General features: G+C 35.1%; 1 protein-coding gene across 1 annotated transcript; it reads left to right on the top strand.

The window, feature by feature from the left end:
• Nucleotides 1-4486: 4486 nt before the first annotated feature.
• Nucleotides 4487-10692, top strand: LOC107044427 (arrestin domain-containing protein 17). Its single transcript, XM_015266298.1, has 8 exons — nt 4487-4568; nt 4645-4760; nt 6591-6710; nt 6795-7009; nt 7995-8168; nt 8379-8578; nt 10117-10289; nt 10377-10692. Exons 1-8 carry the CDS (start codon nt 4528-4530, stop codon nt 10532-10534), a joined length of 1197 nt encoding a protein of 398 aa, XP_015121784.1. The 5' UTR covers nt 4487-4527; the 3' UTR covers nt 10535-10692.
• Nucleotides 10693-11198: the final 506 nt, after the last annotated feature.

Below are 11198 nucleotides of genomic sequence, written 5' to 3'. Positions count from 1 at the left end.
GGGGGGGGGGGGGGGGCGAATAATAACGGGAAGAATCCCCAAAAAATAATTCATCTAAATTGAATAGAATTGTTTTTTTTCGTGATTAGCAATTTTTTAATATTACTAGAAAAGGGCGCGCGCTTCGCGCGCGTATTATTTTCCATGGGTACCAGAATAGTAAAACCTTACCGTTTCTCACTTTCATTATTTTTTATCTCAATAATAATAATGCAGAAAAAATGAATGGCTTCAACAAAGTTTTTCAGAATGAGAATTTAATTGTTGAATAATTTATTCGGAATCGTTATAATCCTCTTCATCTTCTTCTTCGTTTGTCTTTTACTTTTTACGTTCTTATTAATTTTTAGGGATGTATTATGTACTTTATACATATACTATCCTATATATCATACTATCCTATATATCTATTTTTTTTACAGAACTATAAATTTTTTTACAGTTGAAAAAATGAAAGTATAAATCATATATGTATAATATATCTGCTATATATTATATTATATATAATATAATATATAAAATATAATATAATATATAATGGTTTTACCATTATATATTATATTATATTTTATATATTATATATTATATTATATATATACCTACTATAGATGTATGCATTTTTTTATAGTACAGAACTATATTTCATTTTTTCAATTATTAAATAAATTACAGTATATGAAAAAATATACATAGACATAATATCACATTACTTGATAGGCGGAATAGGGGCTTCAGAAATCGTTACACTGGATTTTTTTAAAGTGGATTGATGAAATTATCGCATCGTCAGATGCAATAGTGTCGATCACGATTCAATCCTTGGGGAATTTTCTCTATCCTCTACACGTCGTTTCCAATTATACGGGGGCCCTGGGTAAATTTTAATGTGAAAGGATGTTTACGCTGTACTGAGAACTGCCGTTGAGCGAAAAATCACGCTGCTGAATTTTCGCAAACAAATGTTTGTCATTAAAAAATTATGGGCGAGTGGAACATCATGGGATGACGTCGGCATTGTTGAGGGTTTTCTGGTGTTCGCACTTTTTTAATTACATAAAGTAATGATAATCCTTTTCGTGGGGAGAATGAATAATAACACAAAGGATTGAATTCATTAATAAATTTATTCAGTAACAAATTTATTAATATTCAGAATTGAAAATAAATGAGGTTTCCGAGAGTTTAAACAATTATTTTATTATTTAAACTTTACACATCTAAATTTTCATTGATAAAACAATGAAGAAATTGCAATTTTTTTAAACTACGACCATTTTTTATAAATAGTTTATAAACAAGCCATTTTTCACCATTAAAATTATTTCTTCGGAATTATAACAAATTTATTAATATTCAGAATTTTACCACAAAACCAATTTCATGTTTAAAAAAATAAGGTTTCCGAAAGTTTAAACAATTATTTTATTATTTAATCTTTGCATATGTAAATTTTCATTTCAATATTGAATCGTTAGAGAACATTTTAGAAATGAAAAAAAAAATCTTAAGTTTACTGTTGGTTAAATTATTCTGATAAAGTAATGAAGAAATTGCAATTTTTTAAAATTACAATCATTTTCGATAAATAATTTATAATCAATCAATTTTTCACCATAAAAATTATTTGTGCGGAATTGTAACAAATTCGTTCATATTAAAAATTTTGGCGATACTTGGATCTCCTTAAACTACTGAATGACTATTTCACGGATTTTCGCGCGAAATGTGACATGCAATTATCAACCAGCCTGAAATACCGTTTTAATGACTGATCACGACTGACACTACAGCCTCCCCTAACATTCGCCCGTTGTTAGTGCGTAAAGGCTGCCCCGACAAGCATTCTCCGGAAACTAACTCCATTTGCCCTCCCCCTTTCCACCATTGTCCGAACCGTTGATACTACAATGCAGCGAATTAGGTCTCTTGTATGTATCAACAATCCCCCATGCTCCCACGTACCTCTCACCGTTAATTTATGATTCGATTCCCGATGCCGAAATTCATGTACATTGGATTTGCACCCTGAAATATTCGAAATTACGAAAATTCTCCTCTCGCAAATATGAATATTTAACTTCGGCCGAAAATTCCCACGAGCTATCATTATTTTCGAGGTGATTTACTGATATTAACTGTCAATGATAACGGCTACCACCGCCGGATGTAAAAAGTGCATCAATAATTTCTGAGAGTTTCAATCTGATTGCGGAATGCACCTTTGTCATATTTATCTGAGCCTCGTATGCATAGAAGAGGAACTGAAATTAAAAAAAAAACTTGCATACGAATCGAACGAGCAGCACTGGCCAATTGGAGGTCAAATGGTAATTGTGCATTTCACCCGGAAAAATAATTCATTTGAGACAAATAAAAATGTGAACAATTTATTCCCAGATAGCAAAATTTTTATTAATACCTTTTTTGGAGCCCTCGATTCGCCCTATAGAAAAGGTTACTACAAAAATTTCGTTATGTTCTTTAGATTCGGAGATATTCCTCAAAAACTCAGCTGAGGCCTAAATCGACTCAAGAATTTATTCTTTTCAAATAAAACGTTTATTAATAATAAAAAACATTGATTCAATATAAACAGAATCTCTAATAGAGATAAAAAACTTTTATATCAAAAACTTTATTTAGAACTATTTGAATAAACTTCTTTATTTGATTCAAATGAATTATTTTTCTGGGTGAGGTAAATAAAATGGGAACAATTAGTCCCAGGATTATTTACGATGTCACCAGCTATGCGTTCTTTTACACTCCCCCATGCGACTAAAAGTGCATACACATCTGCAAGAAACTATTATTACCTCTTGCGTGTCCACCGCATTTCGTGGATTCTCAGGAGATACACTCGCATAAATCATGAGTGTAACTAGCTGTACTTGGTTTTCTGGGCGGTAACTGGAAAACGTGATAATAAGGAGGAGAAGGAGGGGAGTAATGGAGATAATCAAGATGACTAGTGATGTTGCTGTTGAGAATATTTTATTCGGAGTCCTTCGGATGAAATTCATTTTCTAAACATTACGTTATTTTAAATTTTTTTCGTGCAATAAATCATGCTTAAGTGAGTCGACTTCAGCCTTTTTTTTGGTGAAATACATTTTCGGAACTGTAGTGGAGCGTATGCAATGATTTTATACAGTTTGGAAATTTCAAAGGAATTGAAAGTTTGATTTTTGAAAAAAAAATCATGAAGTAGTTTAAAAATTACATTTTCGTCTACATCGCAAAGGTCTATTTATTTTATATAAAATAAAAAAGTTTAAATTGTATTATGACCAAATAATCGATTAGTAATAAATTAAGCGGTTGAATAGAATTGAAAATGTAATAATTGAACTGCAATTGACAGTTTCCATTCATTTTTTATCAAATTTGCACTTTCAGTGCACGAATGTGCACAAAACAAAACTGAATAGATCACAAACACCTAATACTCTATACATATTCCCAAAAGCTTCTAAAATCCCATAAAAATCCCTAAAACCGTAATTATTGTTAACGCATTCGATCCCACACTAAAATCACTTCTGCCAAAAAATTATGTTCCCCTGGAGAGATCTTTTGTCGTGTTGAATTAATTTCCTTGTGGACAAAAAAGAAAGTTTCCACCAAAACATGATCATTTTCGTAGTAGTAATTGCTCTCGTGAGACATTTATATGTCTTGTGTATATCTTTGTCCAATAAACACTTATAATTTCCATGGACCAAATGATAATTTCAAGATGAAACTACAATTTTCTTGCCGATAACTGTGTTATTGGCAAAACTAAATAATTTCGAGGGGACAATTTTTTTTGAGAAAACAATATGATTCCCTCGTCAATGTTTTTTTTCTATGGTATAAACCTGTGGAGTTCTCTCAGATCAAATGATTGTCGTACAATAGATTATATTTTTTCCTACCAACAGTTGGAATTCTTCTAGGGATATTTCTGATGATCACGAAAAAAGTTTAATTTTTGTGAAAGATATGAAATTTCCTTCTGTCAAGTTGGTTAATTTTCCTCAAGTAAGTCTGGTCCACCCCATCAAATATTCTCACGTGGAACATATAACTTTTTCCTCCCCCTCGAGCCCTCGGAAAAAGATTATAATAACCCCGAGATTCGCCATATGAATTCCCGAGAATGGCTATTGAGGTCATGCGTATCTCCCCGAAGAAAGGGGCGACGATACCATCATCAACCCCGAGAAAACTCAAGGGCAAAAGACCATAAACTCTCTTTGTGCGACATCCGACAGTGTGACGCCAGCCGGTATTGGCGAATATTCGGTTGAACGCATGCGCTCGGCCCTGGACCGCGCTGGAATTTTGGAATGTTGTCAACAAAAGTTCCACACCAACAACGCGTGTCCCTCCTCAAGTAGAATCCAAGAAATCCCCGGCATAAGCAGACACGAATAAGATCTCTCCGTGAAGTAGAGTCGAACATCTGTCTGATACAAAGTCACTCAAATATTCAGTACAGTGTCTGACTATTGCACGTTTAAATCACTGGAGCCAAACGGAATGGATAATCAAAGTGCCTGTGACACTGTCACCGGAGAAGGGTAAAGTATTCTCTCCTTTTTTCAACATAAAATGCCACTAATTTTTGTCGTTAATGATGATGGGGGCCTCTTTCAGCATTGGCTTGCAACTGTTCGAAGTAATTTTAGATAAAACTCAGCACGTTTATTACGCCGGTCAAGTTATCTCTGGAAAAGTTCAACTCCAACTGAATTCACCGATTAGCGGAATGGGTATGTGTTCGGTTCGATATATAACTGGGTAGTTGAAGCGATCTTCGTTGCTGAATTAGTATTCCCTATTGAGCAATAGGGGAAATATTTTGTCTATTAAAAAATAGGGGAAATATTTGCAAGCTGGACTTGGGAATTTTTCAAGTGTCTCGAGTTTAATTCTTGAAAAATATTTATTTGAAAAATGAATGGACAATTGCTTTTCTCTTCATACAGCATAAATATTTCTAATGATAAATTATAAATATGCTTCCGAATGGCTTTATAGTTCTTTTTCTGTAAACAAGTGGAAAATTGCTCCTGTATTGCATATAATATCGTTATTGTTGCTAATAAATTAGCAATCCGCTTCCGAATGGAATTTTGCACATCATTTCCTTCTATCATGTATAATTCATTGTTTATTTCATTTTATAAAATTGAATACGATTTCTTTTCAACTAATTTTGTCAGATTTTCAACTTAGTTGAATGTTATCATCATCATTATTCTTATTATCCCTTTCTTCTACACAACCGATTGTCTTTTTTACGGTTCTATCTCTCCCCTCAGCCCTTCGATAAAATGTTAATAGACAAATTTTATTTATACATACGTGAATGAATTTGAAACATCACATTTGAAGAAACCATCAGAAAGCTCACTTTCAGGGAAATTCATGAAAAATTCGAAATTTTCAACAATCACCATAAAAATCAAATCAACCAATATAGCTATCGTAATCATCTTTTATCTTCGACTTAATGGAATTAAAACAAATATTTTGAACTATGATTGAATTCATTTGAAGCATGATATTCAAAGATATCCCCGGAATTCTGATTTTCAAAAAATACAAATATTTTGCAAATTTACAAATAAATCAAAATAACGATTATTGCTATCGTCTTCATCTTCGAACCCGGTCAAAAGAACATCCAAGCAAATTTTTTAACCCATCATTCAATCAATTCAGAACATTTTTTTTAGTTATCGTGGGACAACCGATTTTCGAAAAAATTCGAAAATTAAGAAAACTAATCGATGAATTCAGTAGCGAAGTGGTAAAACAGTTTAAGTCGACTTATCTCTTAGTTGCGTTTTTGAAGAATATCTCCGAATTTAAAGGAGGTAATGAAATTTTCGTAATGATCTTTTTTCTAGAGCAAATTGAGTGCTGCAAAAAAGGTTTAGACAAAAATTTAGCTATCTCCCTGCGATTCCGTGATATTCACTAAAAACTGGTCAATAGTCAAAATCGATTGAAACCGGTTTACCACTTCGCTACTGAATTAAATTTTAACTATTGGCGATCGATAGGGCTCAACAATACCTACATTTGGAAAAAAGATTCAATTCCACCCACTCATTAGCGAACAATTGCACGCGTACGGACGAGGTTTAAAAATTGCATTGGATATAACACCAAAAATCCAAAAATTAAATTTGAATTATTACAAAGCTTCCATTCGGAAGCAAAAATGCATTCATTCCTCATGAATGCATGAGGAATGCATGGAATGCACTCTACATCCCTGTTGTTATGGATAAATTATTAAAATTATCAAAATTCATTAGCCAATTTCAAATTTTAGAAATTGTTGAAATTTCAATTTTTTTCCAACGAAATCATATATTACTTCTTTATATTATTTTGTTCGATTGAATTAAAATTCTTGTTTACTCGATTGCGTCCAATTTCTTCCAAAAATTCTTGTATAAATGGAACGAAAGAATGAAACAAAATAATGAAACTATTGTTATTTAACTCTCAACATGAAATCCTATCGCCAAATTATCATTGATCCGCCGACCCAATGAACACTCTCCCCCCATTCTCTATATTTCCAGGAGTGAAATTGGAATGTAAGGGTGAAGGACAGGTCTATTTCACAAACCGATCAACTGGTTTCCGAAAGAAAGTTTCCGCCCATGAAATCTACCTCCGCGAGGAGATTTATTTAACCAGAAGTAAGTTCCTCCCTGGCATTATAAAACTCTTCAAAAAGATGTTGGTTTTCACGTGATAAAAAACTACTTTGAATCATTTCACAGACGAGTCCGGTGATGCAGAAATCAAGAGTGATGGATTTTCATTCAGCTTCAATCTTCCAGAAAAACTGCCGTCCAGCTTCGAGGGTCGATACGGCCGAGTGAGATACTCTATTAAGTCAACACTGGAAATTACCAAAGACTCACGAATATCGTCTGAGCCACTGGCATTCACTGTTGCTCCTGTTTTTTATTTGAATCAGCATTCACTGGCACCGGTGAGGTTTTTCTTTTGAATTGAGTGATAATTTTCTTGTTCAATGCACCGCACTAATGAGATTTATATCGGAATCATCTTATTTCTGTTTGATTATCGTTTATAACTGAGGGCAGTAGATTTCCTGATAGGAGTATGAACATTTCTCAATCAATTTTCGTTTAATTGTTTGATAATCGAGGACGAACAAACGATTCCTTAGGAGGAACAAATAACACAAGGGGCTTATATCTTTTCTATACACGGAGAGAAATATTCAATAAAAATCACCAGAAAAAAGACGTAAAAATTACGTTTCGAAACGTAATCTGGGAGCGAAGTAAAATTCGATAAAAATTGTCAATCGTCACGTAAACATCCAAGAATTTTCATGTTCTGAGGCATAATAAGTCTTGAAGTTTCTGTTAGATTTTACAACTTCCAGAAAAATTACGTGACCTTTTCGTATTGTTTCGGTGACAGACCCGAAAATTTACTGAACGTTTCAGATTTATTCTCTTATATTCCTATAGAAATTCACTGAAAACGATTCTCGCTTGCGGATTACGTGAAATTTTCCGTAATTTTTCTTGAATATTTCTCTCCGTGTAAGTTGCTGTAAATTCATAAAAAGAATTATGAAGTAATGAGAAATTATTTAAACAAATATCCGTAAACAATAATATGGTTTATTTAAAAGAAGCGCGATTGTGCCTTTAAAATTTGGTAATTCAAGGCTTGCATCAAGCCTTGGCACCAAGCCTTGTTCAAGCCTTATGGACTAAGCCTGAAACGAGGTTATCATTTTGGGGCTGAAGGAGGGCTGAACCCCAGCCCTGATTGAGCATTTCCAAGCCTTGGTCCAGGTCTTGAACCCTGTTTCTATCGTCGATTCCTACCACGGAAATTCTCTCGTTGATCATCACCGCAGAGTCAAAATGAACTGAAAAACCCCAAAACCTAAACTCCTCCCAAAATTTGCAATTACCCACTTGTCAAATTTTCAGTTACCACTGAGCGAGAGCCACACAAAGACCTTCACTGGCCACCTAAAACCCCTGAGCATGTCAGTCTTCATTCCCGTCCGTGGCTTCGTTCCCGGCCAAACGGTCCCCCTAAAAATCAATTTGAAGAACGAATCAAACGTTGACGTGAAAAAACTACGAATCCTGTGCAAAAAGGTATGAACATTACCTTGTCATTTTTATTATCCTACAAAATAGCCCGGGAAATTAAGAGTTATCGAATGAGGGAGACAAATTGATGTACACGACCATTTGCCTGTTTCAAATACAGCGGGGAATCCCCGTATAAACTCGCACGGAAATCCACTGAATTGTCCTTTCCCTTTTGTTTGATTTTTTTTCCGAATTTTTATGTGTTTATTACAGGTGGTGGTGTATCATTCAGCGGATAATATACGCAAACACAAAGAGATTGTTGTCGAGATTGAACAGCCAGTGCAACGCAGTTGTGAGAATTATGATGCTGAATTCGACGTGCCAGCTATTCCCCCGTCGGGAAGAGTTTGCAGTCTCATTGATATTTGTTACACACTCAAAGTTGAGGCGTGCGTGGATATCAATGAGTGGTATGTGACGTTTGGAATTTTTATAGGTCTTTATTTATTTATAACTTGGGGGTTACGCCCGATCTGTCTCGCCAACGCCATTTGATTCTCATAACCCTTAATCTGATCCTTGTGACCCTTAATATGAACCTCGTGACCCTTGTACTGACCCTCATTTAACCCCTCGTGGCCCTTATTTTGACCCTGGTGACGCTTCATCTGATCCTTGCGACCCTTTTTTGACCCTGGTGACCCTTAATCTGATCCTTGCGACCCTCATTTAGACCTTTGTTACCCTTATTTGGACCGTTAATCAAGCCCTTGTGACCCAAATTTTCGTCACGAGAAGTCGATTTGGATTTTTATAACATAGAGAGATATATTGAGACCCTTACTTTGACCCTTAGTTTCTGACCCTCATAACCCTTAATTTGACCTTTGTGATGCTTAATCTGATCCCAGTGACCCTTATTCTGATGCTCATGATCCTTACTCTGAACCTATTGACCCTCATTTTGACCCTTGTAATCCTTATTCTGACCCTCATGACCCTTATTTTTACCGTTGCAAATGACTATGCAGATATTTGATAACAAGTAATTTCAACAGAAATTTTCAATTTTCTCCTGTGGAAACCGTTAAAAAAATCCAAATCATTTCCTATCGAATTCTTAAAATATTTCGACTTCAAAATTTAAGATTTTTCCAATTTTCAGTTGGTCCATAATTAAATGGAGTACGAAATATATGTTCGTTATACATTTCCACATCCATTGCGATCTTTCCGATAGCAGAAAAATATCTTCATAGTTATTATTGGCTATTTTATCAGCCTCCGCGTTTGTGGGTATAATTCTGCCCAGAGTTTGTGGGTAATGCCGCCCAGGGTTTCTATAGGGCTGCTAGACTCTGCAGCTAGAGGGCGGTCGAGTGACAGCTCGATCGTTTGGGGTAGTCGGTGGCCACTGGAACATCGGGTAAATCCAGGATAATTTATTATTATTCACGTGAAATCTTTCTCAAAATGGAGCCAAAGAATGGAAATGAAGGATGAAATAGGAAAAATTATAACAGTTGGTCTGCATTGCTCAAAATAGTCATCAAAACAAGGTGGGCGGTATTGGACTCATGCCGCGCGGTATTACCCTCAAAGTTCGATTCCATCGCTCACTGGCCGATGGCAATTGAATTACATAATTAAATATGTTTAATGTTAATAAAAAATCTGTCCTCTTCACATCTTGGAGTAAACACCTCGAAGAACCCATTCTAACCGTTTATGACTCCTTGTAGAGTGCGAGGCTGGAAAAAAGACTCATTTCCCGTAGGCGGGCGGTACATGCACCCTAATTTTTACACTAATTTTTAGAAAGTTACAAAAATACCAAAACTTCATTAATTTCTTTCTCGACGCCAAGATCCACAAAAATATGAAAAAATTCCCAATGATGCAGCACACTCGGATATTTCTCACATGAACTATTCAACTTTTTTGATTATTCTGACATTCCACACGAAACACCTTCACTCACGTGTACGAAAATGCCTACGCGTCGCAGGTACTACCGAATGTTCCATAAGAACCTGAAGATAAGGATGGGTATTATCATCGGTTCAGTTCCTCTGAGGAACTACGAGGACCCGATGGAGTCCAGCGACGACTCCCAGAGCAGCTCGAGGAGAGAAAAATCTGTGCGATGGGAGGAGACAGCGGGGCAGGATAATACATCCGGCGCATTAAGTAATTGAATTATCTTCTTATTCGCGTTCGGCGGGGCGGTGGGAGGGGGCGACTTTTAATTCCATAAATTGTTTTCAGATGGACTGAAGTACCAGAGTAGCCGCATATATCGATCCTCAAAACCCGACAGAGACGATCCCCCGGGAGAGGATGGAGACGATGCAGAAGTGAAGCCGTATTCACCGATGTACCGTGTATACAAATTTGATAGCGTCAGGGATAAGATGATATCGTAATGATATGGGGGTTGTTGATGGGCTTGGAATTTCGAGAATATTGGATGGGGACAGCTTCTTTCTCGGCGATCAGGGGAGTGGGACGCGGCGAGAATTTTATTCGAGGATATCCAAGTGCTATTTTCAATCATCAAATTTGATGATTGAATTGAATACATTTCGCGATTTTTAAGGGGAGACTACACTAAATAAATTTTATTTGAATCAAATAAATCGTTTACTTGATTCTAATAGAGAATTTCTTTGATTCGAATAAAGTTCATTCAATTCAAATCAATCATTTTTCTGGGGGTACTATTAGTTTTGAAAGTCGCGGGCTATTGGAATGAGATTTCTCAGGCATTGAAAATCGATTATTATGTCTAGAAAAGAAAACAAAATTGTTTATTGTTCGTTTGCTCGCAGACTTTTAAAATGTTGAAAATAGTCCAGGGCCTTCAATTTTTCAGCTACAGAGCCTTTTTTTTCTTCAATATTTTTGAAAAAAAGGTGTGCAACAACAATTACGAATTAGTTTTTTGAAATTCAACTCCTACTCAACAGCTATTTTCGTTATTTTTTAAATAAAAAATTGCAACATTCATGTAAAATAGCCCGATAAATGTTTCTAAACCAATCGAGATTTTTTATAAATATTTTAAGGATAATTTTTCTGCGTATTTTA

This window comes from Diachasma alloeum, unplaced genomic scaffold (genome assembly GCF_001412515.2).
Source record: "Diachasma alloeum isolate Michigan unplaced genomic scaffold, Dall2.0 Dall_scaffold_00180, whole genome shotgun sequence".
Classification (NCBI taxonomy): Eukaryota; Metazoa; Arthropoda; class Insecta; order Hymenoptera; family Braconidae; genus Diachasma; species Diachasma alloeum.
This window is presented reverse-complemented; position numbering and strand designations above follow the sequence as displayed.